The 24,772-nt window shown below is 41.3% G+C and overlaps 1 protein-coding gene across 4 annotated transcripts in view; it reads right to left on the bottom strand.

The window, feature by feature from the left end:
• Positions 1-24,772, bottom strand: part of MYOCD (myocardin) — a 93,513-nt gene that overhangs the window by 24,495 nt on the left and 44,246 nt on the right. For all 4 annotated transcript variants that reach the window (XM_082271187.1, XM_082271188.1, XM_082271189.1 and 1 more), the window contains 3 exons: positions 21,831-21,906; positions 19,990-20,151; positions 11,447-11,625 (listed from right to left, as the gene is read on the bottom strand). In XM_082271187.1, coding sequence (XP_082127313.1) covers positions 11,447-11,625; positions 19,990-20,151; positions 21,831-21,906 — 417 coding nt within the window. The remainder of the gene's footprint in view (positions 1-11,446; positions 11,626-19,989; positions 20,152-21,830; positions 21,907-24,772) is intronic.

Genomic DNA, 24,772 nt, shown 5'->3' with positions numbered 1-24,772 from the left:
GCAGTGCAGGGTATTTCAGGAGATGAGAGTCATAGAGGAAGGAGCAGAGTCTTCCAGCATTGCAGGGTGTTTCAGGAGAGGAGAGTTATAGAGGAAGGAGCAGAGTCCTCCGGCAGAGCAGAGAATTTCAGGAGAGGAGAGTCATAGATGAAGGAGCAGAGTCCTCCAGCAGTGCAGAGTATTTAAGGAGAGGAGAGATATAGAGGAAGGAGCTGAGTCCTCCGGCAGAGCAGAGAATTTTAGGACAGGAGACTTATAGAGGAAGGAGCAGAGTTCCCCAGCAGTGCAGAGTATTGAAGGAGAGGAGAGTAATAGAGGAAGGAGCAGAGTCCTCCAGCAGTGCAGAGTACTTCAGGAGAGGAGAGTTATAGAGGAAGGAGCAGAGTCCTCCAGCAGTGCAGAGTATTTCAGGAGAGGAGAGTTATAAAGGAAGGAGCAGAGTCCTCCAGCAGTGCAGAGTATTTCAGGAGAGGAGAGTTATAAAGGAAGGAGCAGAGTCCTCCAGCAGTGCAGAGTATTTCAGGAAAGGAGAGTTATAAAGGAAGGAGCAGAGTCCTCCAGCAGTGCAGAGTATTTCAGGCAATGTGATGGACCACAAGTTTCGATCACATAGATGCACCTGCTGAGATCGAATTTTCCAGAATTTAGCATAATGAAGAGTTAAGAGTGAATAGAACATTTCTTCAGGCTGAAGCCTGTCCTGCCATTGGCTGTTTTCATTGCAGACTAATCTAGGAAAGCTCCTAAATTATGATTCGGAAACCAGCAAGACAGAGGCGACAATTCCTTAATCTGCGCAGCGTCTGGAAAATGACAGCGGCTGTACGCGGAGAACACGCTGCAAGTGCGCACGCATTTGGCAGACGAGGAGCATTAAATCTCCCGGGGACACCTCACCTAAATCAGGATTTCTACAAATTCTGCCTAGTTTTACCTACTGACAGGACATTTATTAAAGGGAACCAAAGAATATTACTGATAGACGGCCAAGGGAAGAAAACTTTACTAAAATCTTAAATGTAACGCCAAAAAACTAATAGTACAGAAATACGGACAGTGATCACTCCTGTATAATATATCTTATATCTGGAGAGCGGTGATGTCACTCCTGTATAATATATCTTATATCTGGAGAGCGGTGATGTCACTCCTGTATAATATATCTTATATCTGGAGAGCGGTGATGTCACTCCTGTATAATATAACTTATATCTGGAGAGCGGTGATGTCACTCCTGTATAATATAACTTATATCTGGAGAGCGGTGATGTCACTCCTGTATAATATAACTTATATCTGGAGAGCGGTGATGTCACTCCTGTATAATATATCTTATATCTGGAGAGCGGTGATGTCACTCCTGTATAATATATCTTACAGTGCATTGCGAAAGTATTCGGCCCCCTTGAACTTTTCAACCTTTTGCCACATTTCAGGCTTCAAACATAAAGATATAAAACTGTAATTTTTTTTTTTTTGAAGAATCAACAACAAGTGGGACACAATCATGAAGTGGAACAAAATTTTTTGGATATTTCAAACTTTGTTAACAAATAAAAAACTGAAAAATTGGGCGTGCAAAATTATTCAGCCCCTTTACTTTCAGTGCAGCAAACTCTCTCCAGAAGTTCAGTGAGGATCTCTGAATAATCCAATGTTGACCTAAATGACTAATGATGATAAATAGAATCCACCTGTGTGTAATCAAGTCTCTGTATAAATGCACCTGCACTGTGATAGTCTCAGAGGTCCGTTTAAAGCACAGAGAGCATCATGAAGAACAAGGAACACACCAGGCAGGTCCGAGATACTGTTGTGGAGAAGTTTAAAGCCGGATTTGGATACAAAAAGATTTCCCAAGCTTTAAACATCCCAAGGAGCACTGTGCAAGCGATAATATTGAAATGGAAGGAGTATCAGACCACTGCAAATCTACGAAGACCTGGCCGTCCCGCTAAACTTTCAGCTCATACAAGGAGAAGACTGATCAGAGATGCAGCCAAGAGGCCCATGATCACTCTGGATGAACTGCAGAGATCTACAGCTGAGGTGGGAGACTCTGTCCATAGGACAACAATCAGTCGTATACTGCACAAATCTGGCCTTTATGGAAGAGTGGCAAGAAGAAAGCCATTTCTTAAAGATATCCATAAAAAGTGTTGTTTAAAGTTTGCCACAAGCCACCTGGGAGACACCAAACATGTGGAAGAAGGGGCTCTGGTCAGATGAAACCAAAATCAAACTTTTTGGCAACAATGCAAAACGTTATGTTTGGCGTAAAAGCAACACAGCTCATCACCCTGAACACACCATCCCCACTGTCAAACATGGTGGTGGCAGCATCATGGTTTGGGCCTGCTTTTCTTCAGCAGGGACAGGGAAGATGGTTAAAATTGATGGGAAGATGGATGGAGCCAAATACAGGACCATTCTGGAAGAAAACCTGATGGAGTCTGCAAAAGACCTGAGACTGGGACGGAGATTTGTCTTCCAACAAGACAATGATCCAAAACCTAAAGCAAAATCTACAATGGAATGGTTCACAAATAAACATATCCAGGTGTTAGAATGGCCAAGTCAAAGTCCAGACCTGAATCCAATCGAGAATCTGTGGAAAGAACTGAAAACTGCTGTTCACAAATGCTCTCCATCCAACCTCACTGAGCTCGAGCTGTTTTGCAAGGAGGAATGGGCAAAAATTTCAGTCTCTCGATGTGCAAAACTGATAGAGACATACCCCAAGCGACTTACAGCTGTAATTGCAGCAAAAGGTGGCGCTACAAAGTATTAACTTAAGGGGGCTGAATAATTTTGCAAGCCCAATTTTTCAGTTTTTTATTTGTTAAAAAAGTTTGAAATATCCAATAAATTTCGTTCCACTTCATGATTGTGTCCCACTTGTTGTTGATTCTTCACAAAAAATTACAGTTTTATATCTTTATGTTTGAAGCCTGAAATGTGGCAAAAGGTCGAAAAGTTCAAGGGGGCCGAATACTTTCGCAATGCACTGTAAATCTGGAGAGCGGTGATGTCACTCCTGTGTAATATATCTTATATCTGGAGAGCGGTGATGTCACTCCTGTATAATATATCTTATATCTGGAGAGCGGTGATGTCACTCCTGTATAATATAACTTATATCTGGAGAGCGGTGATGTCACTCCTGTATAATATAACTTATATCTGGAGAGGGGTGATGTCACTCCTGTATAATATAACTTATATCTGGGGAGCGGTGATGTCACTCCTGTATAATATAACTTATATCTGGAGAGCGGTGATGTCACTCCTGTATAATATATCTTATATCTGGAGAGCGGTGATGTCACTCCTGTATAATATAACTTATATCTGGAGAGCGGTGATGTCACTCCTGTATAATATAACTTATATCTGGAGAGCGGTGATGTCACTCCTGTATAATATAACTTATATCTGGAGAGCGGTGATGTCACTCCTGTATAATATATCTTATATCTGGAGAGCGGTGATGTCACTCCTGTATAATATATCTTACAGTGCATTGCGAAAGTATTCGGCCCCCTTGAACTTTTCAACCTTTTGCCACATTTCAGGCTTCAAACATAAAGATATAAAACTGTAATTTTTTTTTTTTTGAAGAATCAACAACAAGTGGGACACAATCATGAAGTGGAACAAAATTTTTTGGATATTTCAAACTTTGTTAACAAATAAAAAACTGAAAAATTGGGCGTGCAAAATTATTCAGCCCCTTTACTTTCAGTGCAGCAAACTCTCTCCAGAAGTTCAGTGAGGATCTCTGAATAATCCAATGTTGACCTAAATGACTAATGATGATAAATAGAATCCACCTGTGTGTAATCAAGTCTCTGTATAAATGCACCTGCACTGTGATAGTCTCAGAGGTCCGTTTAAAGCACAGAGAGCATCATGAAGAACAAGGAACACACCAGGCAGGTCCGAGATACTGTTGTGGAGAAGTTTAAAGCCGGATTTGGATACAAAAAGATTTCCCAAGCTTTAAACATCCCAAGGAGCACTGTGCAAGCGATAATATTGAAATGGAAGGAGTATCAGACCACTGCAAATCTACGAAGACCTGGCCGTCCCGCTAAACTTTCAGCTCATACAAGGAGAAGACTGATCAGAGATGCAGCCAAGAGGCCCATGATCACTCTGGATGAACTGCAGAGATCTACAGCTGAGGTGGGAGACTCTGTCCATAGGACAACAATCAGTCGTATACTGCACAAATCTGGCCTTTATGGAAGAGTGGCAAGAAGAAAGCCATTTCTTAAAGATATCCATAAAAAGTGTTGTTTAAAGTTTGCCACAAGCCACCTGGGAGACACCAAACATGTGGAAGAAGGTGCTCTGGTCAGATGAAACCAAAATCAAACTTTTTGGCAACAATGCAAAACGTTATGTTTGGCGTAAAAGCAACACAGCTCATCACCCTGAACGCACCATCCCCACTGTCAAACATGGTGGTGGCAGCATCATGGTTTGGGCCTGCTTTTCTTCAGCAGGGACAGGGAAGATGGTTAAAATTGATGGGAAGATGGATGGAGCCAAATACAGGACCATTCTGGAAGAAAACCTGATGGAGTCTGCAAAAGACCTGAGACTGGGACGGAGATTTGTCTTCCAACAAGACAATGATCCAAAACCTAAAGCAAAATCTACAATGGAATGGTTCACAAATAAACATATCCAGGTGTTAGAATGGCCAAGTCAAAGTCCAGACCTGAATCCAATCGAGAATCTGTGGAAAGAACTGAAAACTGCTGTTCACAAATGCTCTCCATCCAACCTCACTGAGCTCGAGCTGTTTTGCAAGGAGGAATGGGCAAAAATTTCAGTCTCTCGATGTGCAAAACTGATAGAGACATACCCCAAGCGACTTACAGCTGTAATTGCAGCAAAAGGTGGCGCTACAAAGTATTAACTTAAGGGGGCTGAATAATTTTGCAAGCCCAATTTTTCAGTTTTTTATTTGTTAAAAAAGTTTGAAATATCCAATAAATTTCGTTCCACTTCATGATTGTGTCCCACTTGTTGTTGATTCTTCACAAAAAATTACAGTTTTATATCTTTATGTTTGAAGCCTGAAATGTGGCAAAAGGTCGAAAAGTTCAAGGGGGCCGAATACTTTCGCAATGCACTGTAAATCTGGAGAGCGGTGATGTCACTCCTGTGTAATATATCTTATATCTGGAGAGCGGTGATGTCACTCCTGTATAATATATCTTATATCTGGAGAGCGGTGATGTCACTCCTGTATAATATAACTTATATCTGGAGAGTGGTGATGTCACTCCTGTATAATATAACTTATATCTGGGGAGCGGTGATGTCACTCCTGTATAATATATCTTATATCTGGAGAGCGGTGATGTCACTCCTCCATAATATAACTTATATCTGGGGAGCGGTGATGTCACTCCTGTATAATATAACTTATATCTGGAGAGCAGTGATGTCACTCCTGTATAATATAACTTATATCTGGAGAGGGGTGATGTCACTCCTGTATAATATAACTTATATCTGGGGAGCGGTGATGTCACTCCTGTATAATATATCTTATATCTGGAGAGCGGTGATGTCACTCCTGTATAATATAACTTATATCTGGAGAGCAGTGATGTCACTCCTGTATAATATAACTTATATCTGGAGAGCAGTGATGTCACTCCTGTATAATATAACTTATATCTGGAGAGCAGTGATGTCACTCCTGTATAATATAACTTATATCTGGAGAGCAGTGATGTCACTCCTGTATAATATAACTTATATCTGGAGATCAGTGATGTCACTCCTGTATAATATATCTTATATCTGGAGAGTGGTGATGTCACTCCTGTATAATATAACTTATATCTGGAGAGCCGTGATGTCACTCCTGTATAATATAACTTATATCTGGAGAGCAGTGATGTCACTCCTGTATAATATATCTTATATCTGGAGAGCGGTGACGTCACTCCTGTATAATATAACTTATATCTGGAGAGCAGTGATGTCACTCCTGTATAATATATCTTATATCTGGAGAGCAGTGATGTCACTCCTGTATAATATAACTTATATCTGGGGAGCGGTGATGTCACTCCTGTATAATATAACTTATATCTGGAGAGCAGTGATGTCACTCCTGTATAATATATCTTATATCTAGAGAGCAGTGATGTCACTCCTGTATAATATAACTTATATCTGGAGAGCGGTGATGTCACTCCTGTATAATATATCTTATATCTGGAGAGCAGTGATGTCACTCCTGTATAATATAACTTATATCTGGAGAGCGGTGATGTCACTCCTGTATAATATAACTTATATCTGGAGAGCGGTGATGTCACTCCTGTATAATATAACTTATATCTGGAGAGCGGTGATGTCACTCCTGTATAATATAACTTATATCTGGAGAGCGGTGATGTCACTCCTCCATAATATAACTTATATCTGGGGAGCGGTGATGTCACTCCTGTATAATATAACTTATATCTGGAGAGCGGTGATGTCACTCCTGTATAACATATCTTATATCTGGAGAGCGGTGATGTCACTCCTGTATAATATATCTTATATCTGGAGAGCGGTGATGTCACTCCTGTATAATATAACTTATATCTGGAGAGCGGTGATGTCACTCCTGTATAATATAACTTATATCTGGAGAGCGGTGATGTCACTCCTGTATAATATATCTTATATCTAGAGAGCAGTGATGTCACTCCTGTATAATATAACTTATATCTGGAGAGCGGTGATGTCACTCCTGTATAATATATCTTATATCTGGAGAGCAGTGATGTCACTCCTGTATAATATAACTTATATCTGGAGAGCGGTGATGTCACTCCTGTATAATATAACTTATATCTGGAGAGCGGTGATGTCACTCCTGTATAATATAACTTATATCTGGAGAGCGGTGATGTCACTCCTGTATAACATATCTTATATCTGGAGAGCGGTGATGTCACTCCTGTATAATATAACTTATATCTGGAGAGCGGTGATGTCACTCCTGTATAATATAACTTATATCTGGAGAGCGGTGATGTCACTCCTGTATAATATAACTTATATCTGGAGAGCGGTGATGTCACTCCTGTATTATATAACTTATATCTGAAGAGCGGTGATGTCACTCCTGTATAAAGCAATGATAGGCTGCTTCAGGTTGTCCTTAGTTTTCATATCATATGATACAATAATCATTATTTGGCAATGACGGAATTGCCTCGGGACTGTACCGGTATTTTATATCATATAATAATTAGTACATTTTGGAGAATAGTTATCTGAGAAGAATGGATTTTACGGTGGTGGGGGGGCTGGGCAGTGGTGGGTGGGCCGCTGTGCATTTGCTGTCACATATCTCATTTTCTTTTGCCTATTAGGCAGCTAAAACCTAAAACATGAAGAAGGTCGTAAAACAGTTGTTGCCTGTGAGTCACGAACGTTCGCTTGTGAGTGCGGTGCAACCTGCAAGCCTTCCGAGACCAATCGTATTTCATAAGACCCCCTTCACTATTAGACACACCGTGCAGACAATGCCTTGGCCATTTGCCCTCATTGCCTGGAAAATCGAGGGCCGCCATGCCAAGTACACTGTGTAACAAAGACACCGGAATGAAGCTTTGGAGGCCCCGGGCCAAAAATCTGTCATTTCTGGGATAACAATCCCCCCCGGATACCCTACACAGAACAGCGCTATCATCTGAAGAACAAGGAGAAGATGGAACCTTTGCTACCGCTGGGTAATCTCAGCACTTCCCTGACATTCTAAACAAGGTGATGTATAGATTTCTAGGTGAACTCTATAATAAGAATCATTGACTTTACAAATTATTAAACTAAGCAAAGCTGAGGATGAAGCCTTCCGCCATCCATCATACCATCAAACACAAGGCCGATCTAACGGTTTATGTCAGTTTGGTTACATCAGAAAAGATTAATAGTGGATCTTAGGAGGGGGAAAGTGATTATGCTGAGGGCCTCCATGCAGGCTCCCGATGTTCCATCTGTACTGAATATACACTATATTACCAAAAGCATTGGGACGCCTGCCTTTCCACGCACATGAACTTTAATGGCATCCCAGTCTTAGTCCGTAGGGTTCAATATTGAGTTGGCCCACCCTTTGCAGCTGATGCTGGCTGCTGGGAGGGTGTTTAGTCCCCCCTCTACTATTACACTTTGCGTCAGTGTTTTGCTTTGATAGCCAGATACTGTGTGCCATTTATTCTATCTACAAGCTTGTGGAAGAATGGTCAAAGCTTCCTATAGACACACTCCTAAACCTTGTGGACAGCCTTCCCAGAAGAGTTGAAGCTGTTATAGCTGCAAAGGGCTGGCCAACTCAATATTGAACCCTACGGACTAAGACTGGGATGCCATTAAAGTTCATGTGTGTGTAAAGGCAGGCGTCCCAATACTTTTGGTAATATAATATAAGTGGTATATGCAGGACTGGGACAAGGGTTGGGCAGGAGGGATGGCTGCCCTGGGCACTGTGGTAACATGAGAGGTGGGGCAGAGGGGGGGGGGGGGGTGCCGCTGCTAGTAGTTTGGGGGAAGGGTATTTGTGTTTGGAGGGGGAATTTAGGGGGTGGCATGGGGAATGTGTACTAGTAGGGATGATTGGGGGGTATTTGTGCTAGGAGGGGAAATTTGGAGGGGAGGGGGTGCTAAGAGGGTGGATTTGGATAGGGGGGAAGAGGATGTGTACTGGGAGCGGAAATTTGAGGGGCAGAGGATTTGTGCTAGGAGGAGTGATTTTTTTGGGGGGTCCACTTGTGCGGGCGTAATTTGTGGGGAAAAAGGATTTGAGCTGGGACCCCACTCCTTTTTTGGGGGGCAAAAATTTGTGCTGGGAGGGGGGTTTTTAGCAAGGGGGTGGATTTGTCCTGGGAGGAGGGGAAGATTATGCTTAGGGGTAAGCATACACAGTAGTGCTCTTTTTTTTTAGGGTGGGGGGGGGGGTTACTGACACATAATGCTGATACATCTTGGGGGGGGGCACAGTTTTATATGTTATACAAAAAAGAAGTTTCTCCTCCATGTGGGATTTTATTAGTTTGATATGTTTGCCCTGGGCTCTAGATGACCTTGTCCCGGCACTGGGTAGAAGGAATACATCACTACAAATTACCATTTTCTGATTTAGAAGGACGCTGATATATAAACACAGTATCCTGATTTCTGGTTTGTAATAAAAGGTTTTAATTTTTTTCGAGTTGTATTTGTTTCCCCATCACTTTATCATCCATCCAATAGGCAATGAGAAAGAGGTCAGCATGACCAGCTATTCCAATAGGAGAGCAAAGAAGGCACCTTTCAATGGTCCCCACACATGGTCACTGGACTACATGACTGTGTTTAATGTCGAGAATCAAGCATTTTTTGGATTTCACAGTCATGTGTATTTCGGGGTACATTATACTTTACTTTTTCCGTGTACAGAAAAAAAGGTCCATGGGGTTTTGGTCTCTACTGCCATTAAAATGCTTGTTGATAGGGTTGCTTGTCTTTCTTCTCTAGGTTTGCCCCACCCAACTTTGACAAATGAGAAAGCATAGGAGGTGAAACCAAAATAGATAGAAAAAAAGCCAGGTGGGATTTTACAAGATGGAGACAGAGTGGTCTTTAAGAACAGTTATGGCCAAGCTGGTCCCAAGAGAGAACGAGCGAGAGAGAAAGCTAGTCAAGCATCTAAATCCAATCACGATTGTGTTCCCCGTAAAGCTCACACTAAAGAACTGAATTCCAATGCATGATTAGTCCAATACCCCCAGAAACCAACTCATTGATATATGTTTATAACCAGATGAAAAACATCTATTGTAATAATCACACTTCTTAAATTATAAAAAAAAAAAAACACAAGAAAACTTAAATTAATGTTCTTTGACTTTGAATGAACCCTTCCCAGAACTACTCATCTTTGCTCATGCATGTGTAAAACCATATTCATTTTCATATGCCTAGAGCAGGGGTCTCCAAACTTTCTAAGCAAAGGGCAAGTTTACTGTCCTTCAGACTTTAGGAGGGCCAGATTGTGGCCAGTGGGACTAGAAAATGCCTCAGACATGGTGGTCAGCCGCGGTAAAAAAAAGTACATAATGCCTGTGGTCAGTAGGAAGAGTGCCTCATCATTGGTATTAGTGGGAAGAATAATTCCCATTGTTGGTGTCAGTGGGAGGAATAGTGCCCCCATCATTGGTATTAGTTGGAGGAACAGTGCCCCATCAATGGTGTGAGTGGGAGGAATAGTGTCCCGTCACTGGAATCAGTGGAAGGAACAGTGCCCCATCATTGGTGTGAGTGGGAGAAATAGTGCCCTATCACTGGTGTCAGTGGAAGGAATTGTGCCCCATCATTGGTGTCAGTGGAAGGAATAGTGCCCCATCATTGGTGTGAGTGGAAGAAATAGTGCCCTATCACTGGTATCAGTGGGAGGAATAGTGTCCCGTCACTGGAATCAGTGGAAGGAATAGTGCCCCATCAATGGTGTCAGTGGGAGGAATAGTGCCCCATCAATGGTGTCAGTGGGAGGAATAGTGCCCCAGCATTGGTGTCAGTGGGAGGAATAGTGCCCTATCACTGGTATCAATGAAAAGAATAGTGCCCCATCACTGGTGTCAGTGGGAGGAATTGTGCCCCATCACAGGTATCAGTGGAAGGAATAGTGCCCCATCATTGGTGTGAGTGGGAGAAATAGTGCCCTATCACTCGCATCAGTGGAAGGAATAGTGCTCCATCATTGGTGTCAATGGAAGGAATTGTGCCCCATCACTGGTATCAGTGGAAGGAATAGTGCCCCATCATTGGTGTCAGTGGAAGGAATAGTTCCCCATCAGTGGTGTGAGTGGGAGAAATAGTGCCCTGTCACTGGTATCAGTGGGAGGAATAGCACCCCATCAATGATATTAGTGAGAAGAATAATCCCCATCATTGGTGTCAGTGGGAGGAATAGTGCTTTATCTTTGGTGTCAGGGGGAGGAATAGTTTCCAATTGTTGGTTTCAATAGGGGGAATAGTTCCTTATTGTTGGTGTCAATGAAAGGAATAGGTCCCCATTGTTGGTGTCAATGGGAGGAATAGGTCCCCATTGTTGGTGTCAATGGGAGGAATAGTTCCCCATTGTTGGTGTCAGTGGGAGGAATAATGCCTTAAGGGCCAGATAAAGGCAGGCAAAGGGCTACATCTGGCCTGCGGGCCACAGTTTGGGGACCACTGAGTAAAGTATAAAGGACCGACAAAAATGCAAATTGCCCATTTAGTGGCCCCCTAAATCTCCATAAACGTATCAATATGTTAATAATAGGTAGGGTATAGTAGATGTCTAAACTGCAATGCAAAGTTAATAGCTTCTTTGAAAAGGCAGCTTAAATACATTGACCCTGTTTTCTCCGAAAACAAAAAAATTAAAGAGAAGTATTACCTGTGTTGGGACTGGGTCAGGGGAGTTGGAGGGGTCCTGGATTTTGGTCTCTTGTGGAGATGAAGATGGGTTTCCCTGCGTTTCATCACTTCTCTCTTGGTCTGGGGACAAGCCTTCATCACTGCTGTCTTCTTCAAAGGCAAAGGCATCCACTGGCTTGGAGTAACTCGCTGTATTGCCTTCAACAATGAGAAACCAAGTTAAGTTATGAGAGCAGTATTTTTATAAAGAACAGTTTAAGTTAGTTGGTAAAAATGAACCCAATATCTGAGAGGACTTTATTTTGGATGAAGAGCTGTATACAGAGCAAGATTACGAGAACTCAACATTTTTGAGGGGTGTCTACATACATTCCTTCTGACCGTAGGAGTCTACATCACTTTTCATAGAGTGATGGTCAGATCTTCACAAACCTTTGGTCACAGGGCCGGCCCTACCATGGGTCCCTAGGCAGCCCTTTAAGAGGGGCGGCAACAGGGACGCACTGCTCGAGGACCCAAGGCTCTCTCCCTCCCTCTGGGCATGTCTCTTTTCTGGAGGGGGTGAGTCTCTTTGCAGGGAATGGGCATGTCTCTTTGCTGAATATATGGGGATGTCTCTTTGCTGGATTGGGCTGTCTCTTTACTATATGGGGATGTCTCTTTGCTTTATGGAAATATCTCTTGCTGAATATATGGGGATGTCTCTGCTGGATTGGGCTGTCTCTTTGCTTTATGGAAATGTTTCTTTGCTTTATGGAAATGTCTCTTTGCTTTATGGAAATGTCTTTGCTGAATTTATGGGGGATGTATCTGCTGGATTGGGCTGTCTCTTTACTATTTGGGGAGGTCTCTTTGCTTTATGGAAATGTCTCTTTGCTTTATGGAAATGTCTTTGCTGAATATATGGGGATGTATCTGCTGGATTGGGCACGTCTCTTTGCTGAATATATAGGGATGTCTCTTTGCTGGATTGGGCTGTCTCTTTACTATATGGGGATGTCTCTTTGCTTTATGGAAATGTCTCTTGCTGAATATATGGGGATGGCTCTGCTGGATTAGGCTGTCTACTATTTGGAGGCGTATCTTTGCTTTATGGAAATGTCTTTGCTGAATATATGGGGGATGTATCTGCTGGATTAGGCTGTCTCTTTACTATATGGGGATGTCTCTTTGCTTTATGGAAATATCTCTTTGCTTTATAGAAATGTCTTTGCTGAATATATGGGGATGTATCTGCTGGATTGGTCACGTCTCTTTGCTGAATATATGGGGATGTTTCTTTGCTGGATTGGGTTGTCTCTTTACTATATGGGGAGGTCTCTTTGCTTTATGGAAATGTCTCTTTGCTTTATGGAAATGTCTTTGCTGAATATATTGGGATGTATCTGCTGGATTGGGCTGTCTCTTTGCTATTTTGGGAAGGTCTCTTTGCTTTATGGAAATATCTCTTTACTGGAAGGGGGCATGATTTTTTTTTTTGGAGGGGGGGTGGGGGGGGGGCAGCATTTCATTCTTGGACCCAGGCAGCACAATGCCTTGGGCCAGCCCTGTTTGGCCATATAGGGTACACATAATTTGTCACATGCATGACCTGTGCAAAGAAGTGACATCCTTACAAACATTGATATCTCACCTTCCTATAGAAGAGACAGGTAGGTCAAAATTAATTTTTGTTTATATGGCTGAAAGCATCCTTTCATGGTGGTAGCAGCTCTTAAGAACTGGAAACTATCCATATGGAATGGGGTGATTGGATAAAGAACAAGGGCAACTGCCAATAAAAGCATCTGGCACCAATCAGCCGCTTCTGAGACATGATGAGAAAAGGAATGATAGTTGCTAATACTAGACAGATTGTTGTTGATCCAGAAGCAAGTGTAAATGATCCAGATAAGGCTCTTAAAACTAATCGTTCCTAAGCTATTACTCCCCGAGGGTTTGTCTTCAACAATTGCAAAGTATGAGCAAATTCTATTTGTTTGCTTCTGTTATTCATAAAAGAGCAGAAATATGGTGCACATATCCTCCCTGACCAATAACTAATAATTTTAATAAATAATAATAATTTAATAATATTTTTACTTGGTGAATAGCAGCTGCAATATTAATTTTTTTTTTTTCAAAAGTGTCGCTCTTTTTTCAAAAATTAAAAATCGCACAGGTGATCAAATACCACCAAAAGAAAGCTCTATTAGTGGGAAAAAAAAGGACATAAATTTAATTTGGGTACAGCGTCACATGACCACGCAATTGTCCGTTAAAGTAACGCAGTGCCGAATCGCAAAATATAGCCTGGTCAGAAATGGGGTAAAATCTTCCGGTCTTAAAGCAGTTAAAAATACGCTCATTGAGGATTTTTTTGTCAAAGACATGTAGCTAAATACATTTTGGCCTAAATATATGACAAAAATTGAATATATTGGATATTTTTTAACTGTCAAAGTAGAAAATGTCAATTTTTTCGCAAAATTTTTGCTCTTTTTTTAATTTCGCAAAAAATGAAAAGCGCAGAGGTGATCAAATACCACCAAAAGGAAGCTCTGTTTTTGGGAAAAAAAGGACGTAAATTTCGTTTGGGTACGGAGTTGCATGACCGCGCAATTGTCCGTTAAAATAACGCAGTGCCGAATCGCAAAAGATAGCCTGGTCAGGAATGGGGTAAAATCTTCCGGTCTTAAAGTGGTTAAAAATACGCTCATTGAGGATTTTTTTTGTCAAAGACATGTAGCTAAATACATTTTGGACTAAATATATGACAAAAATTTAATATATTGGATATATTTTAACTGTCAAAGTAGAAAATGTCAATTTTTTCGCTCTTTTTTTTATTAATATCGCAAAAAATGAAAAGCGCAGAGGTGATCAAATACCACCAAAAGGAAGCTCTGTTTGTGGGGAAAAAAAGGACGTAAATTTTGTTTGGGTACAGGGTTGCATGACCGCGCAATTGTCAGTTAAAGTCGCGCAGTGCCAAGTTGCAAAAAGTGGCCTGGACGTAAAGCAGGAAAATCCTCCGGTGGTAAAGTGGTTGACTTAAAAAACAAATCCGAAACAAAACAATTTTTTCCATCGTGCACATCTCTAGTAAAAGATACACAATTTTCTTTCCATCTCAAACTTGGTTTCAGAGGAAAGAAAAAGGTAAAATTACATCAACGAGGTAACAGATTTTCCTAACAGTATGGCCTAGCCCTAATGCAATGCCTCTTTTTTGGCAAAAAATCTGTAAAGGTGAGGCGCACATCATTTTCGTTAGACGAAACTGGGCTTAACTTGGTTAAAAACACTTAAAAGCCCATCACAGACCACCATGTCGGGCAGTAATGTGACTCAAGCTCTGCATAATCCTTCTCTTCCTGGACCAGACTCCATTTTGTCCTCATGGATGGAGAGCTTTGAGTGTTGACAGGCAGCTGGTAAATTGGTCTGTGATATCAGCCCTCAGATATGTGCCAGCTCAGAACGTAGACCTCGCTGCCCGCCGTTTGGAAGTTATTAGGTTTTTGGCTCAAACCTGTGCACTCAAGTCAGATTACGTAAATAACTAGACTGCACTTTGCAGTGTCTAAACATTTTATATATATAACAGGTTAAAGCCAAATTATCCTGTTTTATAGGTTTGGACCAGTAAAGATGTAATACCAAAGGGACGGATTTAAATCATTATTTTGTAAGACATGCAGAGAGCGGCCCAAAAAATGTTGATTGTTGGACTTATCAACGTGAACACATCTAGAAATGAGTGCCAAGTCCATTGAGCCATCGAGTGCTCAACATCTCCAGTCATGTTGGCATAGTGCAACGCTGAGCCCCAAATTACTTTCAAATTACGTTCGAAGAAATGTTTTTTATCTGACTGAAAAACTCAACCCAGAGGGAACGAGGATTAGTGTGATGTTATTCCAAGCATTTTTTTCACTTTAGACGGTTGAATTATATCAGCTACAATGTTGGCTACAACATCTGAGTCTTCCATGTAAGCTATCTAGGTCAAAAAATCTTTTGAGCAGCTACTAAGTCAAAGAAAGTGATAGAAGTGGCTAGCCTTTGTTTGCTTCACAGTGGTATTTAGGCAATATATCTGCGGCGTAAAGATCAGAAATATTAATCATCAAAATTAGGGTTAACAAGTAACAATCCAAAATGCGTACGCACCAAAGTCCTTCTATGATTTGAGGTGCTCTTCACTCAGCACCTTCTGGTATTCTATAGTTGTACAATTGTTCTAGATGCTTTTATGGAGTTATACAAAAAGTTAGCAGAACCCCAGCTCTGCCTTTCTTAGGCGGACTTTACTGGCACAGTTTAGAGACAAAAATAGTAAAAAATTTAATTTTTATTATCCAAGTTTAACCACTTAAGCCCCGGAACATTTTACCCCCTTCCTGACCAGGGCCTATTTTGTGATTCGGCACTGCGTGACTTTAACGGACAATTGCGCGGTCATGTGACGCTGCACCTAAACGAATTTGACGTCCTTTTTTTCCCACAAACAGAGCTTTCTTTTGGTGGTATTTGATCACCTGTGCGATTTTTTGATCATGCGCTATAAACAAAAAAAGAGCGTCAATTTTGCAAAAATAACAATATTTTTCACATTTTTTTATATGAAATTCCCCAAAAAAAAAATGTAAAAATCAAAATTTTTTAACATTTTCGGCCAATTTGTTTTATGCTACATATGTTTGGTAGAAAAAAAATTGCAAAAAGCGTATTTTGATTGGTTTGCGCAAAAGTTATCGCGTTTACTAACAAAGGGAAAGATTTTTGTCCTTTTTGTTGTTGTTTTTTTAACGCGTAATGGCGGCGATCTGCGATTTTTTTTGCGGTACTGCGACATTGCGACGGACAGATCGGACCCTTGAATGACATTTTTGACACTTTTGGGGTTACCAAACCTGTTTTCTACATTTCCACATTTCTACAGTAATCAGTGCTATACATATGCACTGTTACTGTAAAATTACACTGGCAGTGAGGGGGTTAACTTTTTTTGAGAGGGAGGGGTGGTGTGTGTCCCTAGGGGCGTGATTATAACTGTGATTGGCTGTGGCTTGAGGTGTAGGAACAGTGATCAACGGTCCTACATAGTAGAACCGTATGATCACTATTCCTACTCAGGGGAGAGTGACAGGCGGCCTGTTTACATCAGCCGCCTGCCTTTCTCCCTCTGCACCGACGATCACCAAGTGACCGGCGGACATCGGGTCCGCCGGTCACACGCGCGGGGGGAACCGTGACGGCGTGCTCGCTCCCTAGACCCTCACAGGCTAGCGACGTAGTACTACGTCGCTCTGCCTGTGAGGGGCTGACCGCCAACGTAAATAGTCGTGCGGCGGTCGGCAAGCGGTTAAAAAACAGAGCACATGTGTCATCATACAAAAAAATATCCACAGCAGACATGTAACAAGAACATCACAAAACACAGAATATAAAATCAGTAGAGCAGGACATGGAAAAAACTGGAACGAAGGATACTTGCTCCTGGTGGGGGACAGGGGTAGTCCTATGTCCCCCTGGGTTGACCCTTTGGCTGTATCAATTTTCTGCCACTGGAACTGGGTCACCTCATGGTATTTGGGTGGGGGACATAGGACTATCCCTGTCTCCCCACCAGAAGTGTCCTTCGTTCCAGTTTTTTCCATGTCCTGCTCTACTGGTTTTATATTCTGTGTTTTGTGATGTTCTTGTTATATGTCTGCTGTGGATATTTTTTGTATGATGACACATGTGCTCTGTTTTTTAAACTTGGTGTCAGGTCACCTGTGGCCAGGTGACAACTGCACCCTGTTGGAGGCAGGGGTGCAGCGCAAAGTAGTGAACCCGATAGCAGACTGCTGCGGATAGACCGGAACGTGAGCCCAAGATTCCCCAGGGCGCGGAGTCTAAGACCCAGCAGGTGTTCACCAGAGCCTCTAGTGGTGAGGATGGACTTGGCTGCAGCTGGGCCAGGTCGCGGCCCTTGGGGTCCCCCGGGTCATGCTCCGTAGGGAGAGAAGGGAAGCAGCCACTCAGGACACACGGAATGGTGATGGGTAAGCCGTGGTCGGGGTAACAGGCAGACGAGGGTAACCAAGGGACAGGCCAAAGGTCAGGGTAACAGGCAAACAGGAATAGTCAGAGACAAGCCAAAGTCGGTACACAGAAAAGTAGATCAAGCACACGGGAAACAGGAAACAGGAAACAAACACTGTTGAACAGCAAAGCAGACCTGCAGTGCACTGGTTAATATAGACTTCCTGTGATGACCTGGGGTGGGGCAGGAACAGAAAGGAGAGGTGATAAAAAGGAACCAGAAGTGAAGTCTGACCTCTAATACAGACATGAAGGAACAGGTAAGCTTGCCAAACACTATTGCAAGTCCATGACACTTGGATAATAAAAAAATACAATTTTTACTATTTTGGTCTCCAAACTGTGCCAGTAAAGTCCGCCTAAGAAAGGCAGAGCTGGGGTTCTGTTAACTTTTTGTATATAATCAATTGGATGTGGCATTTAATAGAGAACTACCTCATATTCTTTCATGGAGTTAATCGTGAGAGCCTTAACCAATCCTAAGGAGATCTATATGGCAGTTTGAGGTTCCAAAACTTTTCTGAGTGGAACAACTCTACTTTTCTGTCAAACTGTTGCTCATGGTTTACCCAAATATGAAACCCAATACAAGAAAATGTGGACAAATTTAAAGGCCCAGCTTAGAAAAACATACTAAATTGAAGTACAAAAATATAACCTAGTTATTATGTCTTGCTCCATGTCTATGTGCTCTGTATCGGGAGAGCTAACAAAAAAACTGAAGGCATCTAAATACACTATATGGATCTTCTCGTCCAATATCAGTACCTGATTTCATAAATCTTCTTTTGTTAACCACTTGCCGACCAGTCACTGGGACTGTACTGCGGCAAAGTGGCTCGATTACGTCCAGCGACGTAGACCTACATCGCTGGACTCCTCCCCTTGTGGGTGGCGCTCGCGCGCCGCCGGAGGCTCGCTCCCGCTGTTTTCAGTCACAGCGGGAGTCGGGCCAGGGGAGGAGTGGCGGTGATCACCGCCGCTCTTCCCCGATCGTTGGGGAATCGAGTCTGGAGATCTCCTAAGTGACAAACAGTGACAGATTGCAGGGTTCAGCATAGCTGAACATGCGATCTGTCCCTGTGTCACTCGGTCACCTCCCCCCACACGCGTTAGCAAGCACCAGGCATACATTAACCCCTCCCTCTCCAATAAAATTAACCCCTTCCCTGCCAGTGTAATTTTTACAGTAACAGTGCATATTTATAGCACTGATTACTGTAGTAATGTCACTGGTAACCCCAACAGTGTCAAAAATGTCAGTCAAGGGTCTGATCTGTCCGCCCCAATGTCGCAGTCCCGCAAAAAAAAAATCACAGATCGCCGCCATTATGCGTTAAAAAAAAAAAACAACAAAAATGACAAAAATCTTTCCCTTTGTTAGTAAACTCAATAACTTTTGCGCAAACCAATCAAAATACGCTTTTTGCATTTTTTTTTACCAAACATATGGTAAAAAAAAAAAATTGGCCTAAAATGTTAAAAAATTTTGCTTTTTACATTTTTTTTGGGGGGGAATTTCATATAAAAAAATGTGAAAAATATTGTTATTTTTGCAAAATTTACGCTCTTTTTTTGTTTATAGCGCATGATCAAAAAATCGCACAGGTGATCAAATACCACCAAAAGAAAGCTCTGTTTATGGGAAAAAAAGGACGCCAAATTCCTTTAGGTACAGTGTCGCACAACCGCGCAATTGTCCGTTAAAATCACGCAGTGCTGAATCGCAAAATAGGCCCTGGTCAGGAAGGGGGTAAAATCTTCCGGGGCTTAAGTGGTTAAAGGCCCTGCTTACAAAAACATACTAAATTGAAGTACAAAAAGATAACCTAGTTAATATGTCTTGCTCCATGTCTATGTGCTCTGTATCAGGAGAGCTTACAAAAAACTGAAGGCATCTAAATACACTATATGGATCTTCTCGTCCGATATCAGTACCTGATTTCATAAATGTTCTTTTGTTAAAATTGGTACAAAATTCCAACAAATACATTTCACAATCTTGTAGAAAGCCTTCCCAGAAAAGTAAAGGCCACAAAGGAATAGGGGGCGTCAACTCCATAAATACAGTAAACCCCCCTCCACTGCGGGGGTTACATTCCGGACCCAGCCGCGAAAAGTGAAAATCCGCGAAATAGAAAAACCCTATTAAAATGCATTGTAGGCATGTTTTTTTACTGTCACTGTACGTGTAAAAGCATTTTAAGGTCTTTAAACACACTTTTAAAACAATAGAAACTCATTTAAACACATAAAAGATACTGAGAGACAGAGCAAGAGCTATGGATAACACAAAAATATTTAATTTTGAATGATTTATATAGTAAAATAACATTACAAAAAAAACAGCAATATACCGGGACCGCAAAAACGGAACCGCGATGGAGCGGGGGTTTACTGTAATGGCAATGGTTTTGCTATAGGATCTCCAACAAGCTCATATAGGTGGGATGGCCTCAAGAAAAAAAAACAAAAAAATTGTCCCACCTTTGATGGCTTCTTTCACAGTAGATTCAAGAGGAATGATGTTCTTTTCCACGAGTTCCAGAGGACCCGGCCTGAGGGCAATCCTTTCATTCAGGTCATCTGCAAGGCGAGCCCTTTTCAATTTCATCTGGGCAGTTTGTGCTGATCCCTCGGTAGATGAATCTAGATGTGGGAAACGCTTGTTATTCTCGGTAAAAGAGAAACTTTCCCATATATTCAGTGGTATAAATTCCATTTTAGATTCTTATAGGCAAAATTTGGTCTCTTAGAAAAGTAGGAAATTCACAAATACAGTAATTCAGTGTTAGAGTTAAAGGTTAAGGCTTCAGTATTAGGGTTAAGGCTTCTTTATGTATGGTTTAGTTTGCATCCTGGAAAGTTATAAGACACAGCTCAACCAACCGGATCCATGTTAGGTGTGATTGACCGCCTTAGCCAGCACTACTCCAGCAAGGCTTCAACATTAGGGTTAAGGCTTCCTTATGTATGGTTTAGGTTTCCTTTAAGAAAGTTATAAGACGCAGCTCAACCAACTGGATCCATATCAGGGGCGTAACTACAGGGGTTGCAGGGGTTGCAATCGCTACCGGGCCCCATGCTCCAGGGGGCCCGGTAGCAAACCAGTGGGTGAACTTCCAGGATCGCAAAGGTCACACTTGCAACCGGACCCTGGCATTGCACCACTGTGGGGAGGCCCCAAGATTGCAGGAAGGGGGCCCACAAGATTGCAGGAAGGGGGCCCACTGCAGAACTTGTGAAAGAATCCTGCTGCGGGACCGTAATAAAAGGCCATGCAACAAGTGTAAAGAGCCCCAGGATTAGTGGGAAGAGCCCTGGGCTTGAAGGTAAGGGCCCCGGCCAGGGGTCTGGGGGGCCCTTCATGGTTTCTTGCATCAGGGCCCTGAAGGTTCTAGTTACGCCTCTGATCCATATTAGATGTGAGTGACCGCCTTAGCCTGCACTGCTCCAACACGGCTTCAGTATTAGGGTTAAGGCTTCTTTATGTATGGTTTAGGTTGCCTCTATGAAAGTTATGAGACGCAGCTCAACCAACCAATCCTAAGGAGATCTACATGGCAGTTTGAGGCTCCAAACTCTACTTTCTTAGGTGTGATTGACCGCCTTAGCCAGCACTGCTCCAGCAAGGCCTCAGTATTAGGGTTAAGGCTTTTTTATATATGGTTTAGGTTGCCTCTAGTCCAAAACCATCTACTCTTTCAAACTTACTCTGCCAGGGGAGGACTGGGCCAGGGGGCAGGGGGGCAATTCCCCCCCCCCCCCCCGGGCCGCTCTGATGCACCGTTAAAAGGCTGCACCGCTTCTGCCACAGACATGCCTAAATGATTACTGGTGATGAGAAGTAAAAAGTCCCAACTTCTGACCTACTGAGTGGGGGATGAAGACAAGGTCAGTGCACAGGCCTCCCCCCCGCATGGATGGTGTAAACTGTGTCTGAGCAGAGGCCGGTTACATGCCCCACTGGAGACTCTTCTCCCTCAGGCTCCTGCCCCACCTCCCCCCAACTACCCCTGCTGGCCAGGTCGGGAACCCGGATTCGCCCGGTGAGTAGAGAGTACCTGGAGCGGAGCTTCAGTCTGGAATGGGGGTCAGGAGGAGGCCGGGAAGAGGGAGGGGCTGAGTCGCTGCACCATGGGCCTCTGGTTTGTGCTTGCCCCCTGGGCCGAAAATTGCCAGTCAGCCCCTGTACTCTGCAATCCACCTGGACTGCATTTGCCACAACATTGTAAAAGGTAAAATAATATGCAAAATCATTTTTTTTAAAAATTGATTTTTTTTTTTAACCTCTTATGAAGGTAACCTCCAATGGCTGAGTAACTCACCTTGTAGAATATGCATGTTTGTCAGATCAGACTTTTCTGGTCTGCTCCTGACCTTGTGCTTCAAATAATCCTCACCCTGCAAAGAAATGATTGCAAAACATAAGTAAAATACAGGCACGGTCCCAGCAGGGATTGGTGGGTTCATAAATTAAACACATTCCTGTTCTGCGCTGTCTGGGAACAAAATGTTTTATATGGGCAGCAATGTGTGGAACACTTTGAAAATGATATATGAATATAGCTTAGGCTTTTCTGATTCCACAAACAATTACTCAGTAGAAATGAAGGCCAAACCTTTTGTGTACAGCTCACTATAACACCTATCTATACGGCCAAAAGTATGTGGATCTCTCTATAAATGAACTTGAGGGACATATACAGAGACTCATCCTCATCGTAACTAAATGCTAGTAAGCCAGGCCTTCTCATCCGACATCAGTACCCGATCTCACAATTTTCACACGAATGCTCCCATGCATATTACTTCTGGACCGGAAGATTTCCCCCCTTAACGACCAGGCCATTTTTTGCGATTCGGCATTGCGTTACTTTAACTGACAATATTTTTCACTTTCTGCTATATAACATTCCCAAAAAAAAAAAAAAAAAAATTAAAAATCAAATGTTTTCACGATTTTAGGCCAATTTGTATTCTGCTACAAAATATTTTTAAAAAGAATACGGACATGTAGTCCGACAATGGTTCATTAGACAAAAAAAGGCTAGCGTAACATAGGATTTTAAAAAAAAGATATTTTGTATCTAACAAATTTTGTATGTTTTTATAAAAACTTCTTGTTATGAGATTTATGAAACAAAGGTACCGAGAAAGTCCAACTACCCTTTTGGGTTTTCCCTATCCTTTTGTTGAGACTGTTTTCTTGGGGACAACAGTCTCCGTCCTTCATCTTCTCTAATTTAGATGCCAATATGAATGTGGGTACCTATTACTTTCTTTTGTTAGTTACAGGCTCACTGTTTAAACATGCTTTATGTTAATTGATCTGTTTTTTTGCTATTAACTCTTTTTTCTCTCCTTAGGGTAATTTGTAAAAAAAAGAAATATATAAAAAATTGACAGCAGCAACATGTTGGGAAAAAATTATTATGTTTACCTGCACTTTTTTTATTTTATTTTTTTTGTATCAGATTATAATTGCAAATGTAACACTCTGTTACACTAGCCTTTTGTGTTTGGTTCAGAAATCTCATAGCAAATGATAGGGAAAACCCAAAAGGGTAGTTGGACTTTCTCTGAACCTTTGGTTCAGAAATCTCATAACATTTTTTTTTTATAAAAATATACAAAATTTATTAGATACAAATATTTTTTTAAAAAATCCTATGTGACACTATCCTTTTTTGTCTAATGAACCATTGTCGGACTACATGTCCGTATTCTTTTTAAAAATATTTTGTATCCAATAAATTTTGTATGTTTTTATGAAAACTTCTTGTTATGAGATTTCTAAACCAAAGGTACCGAGAAAGTCCAACTACCCTTTTGGGTCTTCCCTATCCTTTTGTTGAGACTGTTTTCTTGGGGAGAACAGTCTCCGTCCTTCATCTTCTCTAATTTAGATGCCAATATGGATGTGGGTACCTATTACTTTCTTTTGTTAGTTACAGGCTCACTGTTTAAACATGCTTTATGTTGTTTGATCTGTATATTTGCTATTAACTATTTTTTGTCTCCTTGGGGAAATTTGTAAAAAAATAATTATATAAAAAATTGACAGGAGCAACATGTTGGGAAAAAAAATTATTTGGTTTTACCTCCAGGTTTTTTTTTTTTTTGTATCAGATTATAATTGCAAATTTAAAACTCTGTTACACTAGCCTTTCGTGTTTCGTTCAGAAATCTCATAACAAGAAGTTTTTATGAAAACATACAAAATTTATTAGATACAAAATATTTTTTTAAAAATCCTATGTGACACTAACCTTTTTTGTCTGAACCATTGTCGGACTACATGTCCATGTTCTTTTAAAAAATATTTTGTATCTAATAAATTTTGTATTTTTTTATAAAAACTTCTTCTTATGAAATTTCTGAACCAAAGGTACAGAGAAAGTCCAACTACCCTTTTGGGTTTTCCCTGTCCTTTTGTTGAGATTGTTTTCTTGGGGAGAACAGTCTCCGTCCTTCATCTTCTCTAATTTAGATGCCAATATGGATGTGGGTACCTATTACTTTCTTTTGTTAGTTACAGGCTCACTGTTTAAACATGCTTTATGTTGTTTGATCTGTTTATTTGCTATTAACTATTTTTTGTCTCCTTGTGGTAATTTGTAAAAAAATTATTATATAAAAAATTGACAGGAGCAACATGTTGGGAAAAAAACAATATTAGGTTTTACCTGCACTTTTTTTTTCTTTTTTTTTTTTGTATCAGATTATAATTGCAAATTTAACACTCTGTTACACTAGCCTTTTGTGTTTGGTTCAGAAATCTCATAACAAATGGTAGGGAAAACCCAAAAGGGTAGTTGGACTTTCTCTGAACCTTTGGTTCAGAAATCTCATAACAATTTATTTTTATGAAAACATACAAAATTTATTAGATACGAAATATTTTTTAAAAAATCCTATGTGACACTAGCCTTTTTTTGTCTAATAAACCATTGTCGGACTACATGTCTGTATTCTTTTTAAAAATATTTTGTATCTAATAAATTTTGTATGTTTTTATAAAAACTTCTTGTTATGAGATTTCTGAACCAAAGGTACCAAGAAAGTCCACCTACCCTTTCGGGTTTTCCCTAACCTTTTGTTGAGAATTCTTGGGGACAACAGTCTCCGTTCTTCATCTTCTCTAATTTAGATGCCAATTTGGATGTGGGTACCTATTACTTTCTCTTTTTAGTTACAGGCTCACTGTTTAAACATGCTTTATGTTAATTGATCTGTTTTTTTGCTATTAACTATTTTTTTTCTCCTT

Source organism: Pelophylax lessonae (genome assembly GCF_965119305.1).
Source record: "Pelophylax lessonae genome assembly, chromosome: 11".
In the NCBI taxonomy this organism is placed as follows: domain Eukaryota; kingdom Metazoa; phylum Chordata; class Amphibia; order Anura; family Ranidae; genus Pelophylax; species Pelophylax lessonae.
This window is presented reverse-complemented; position numbering and strand designations above follow the sequence as displayed.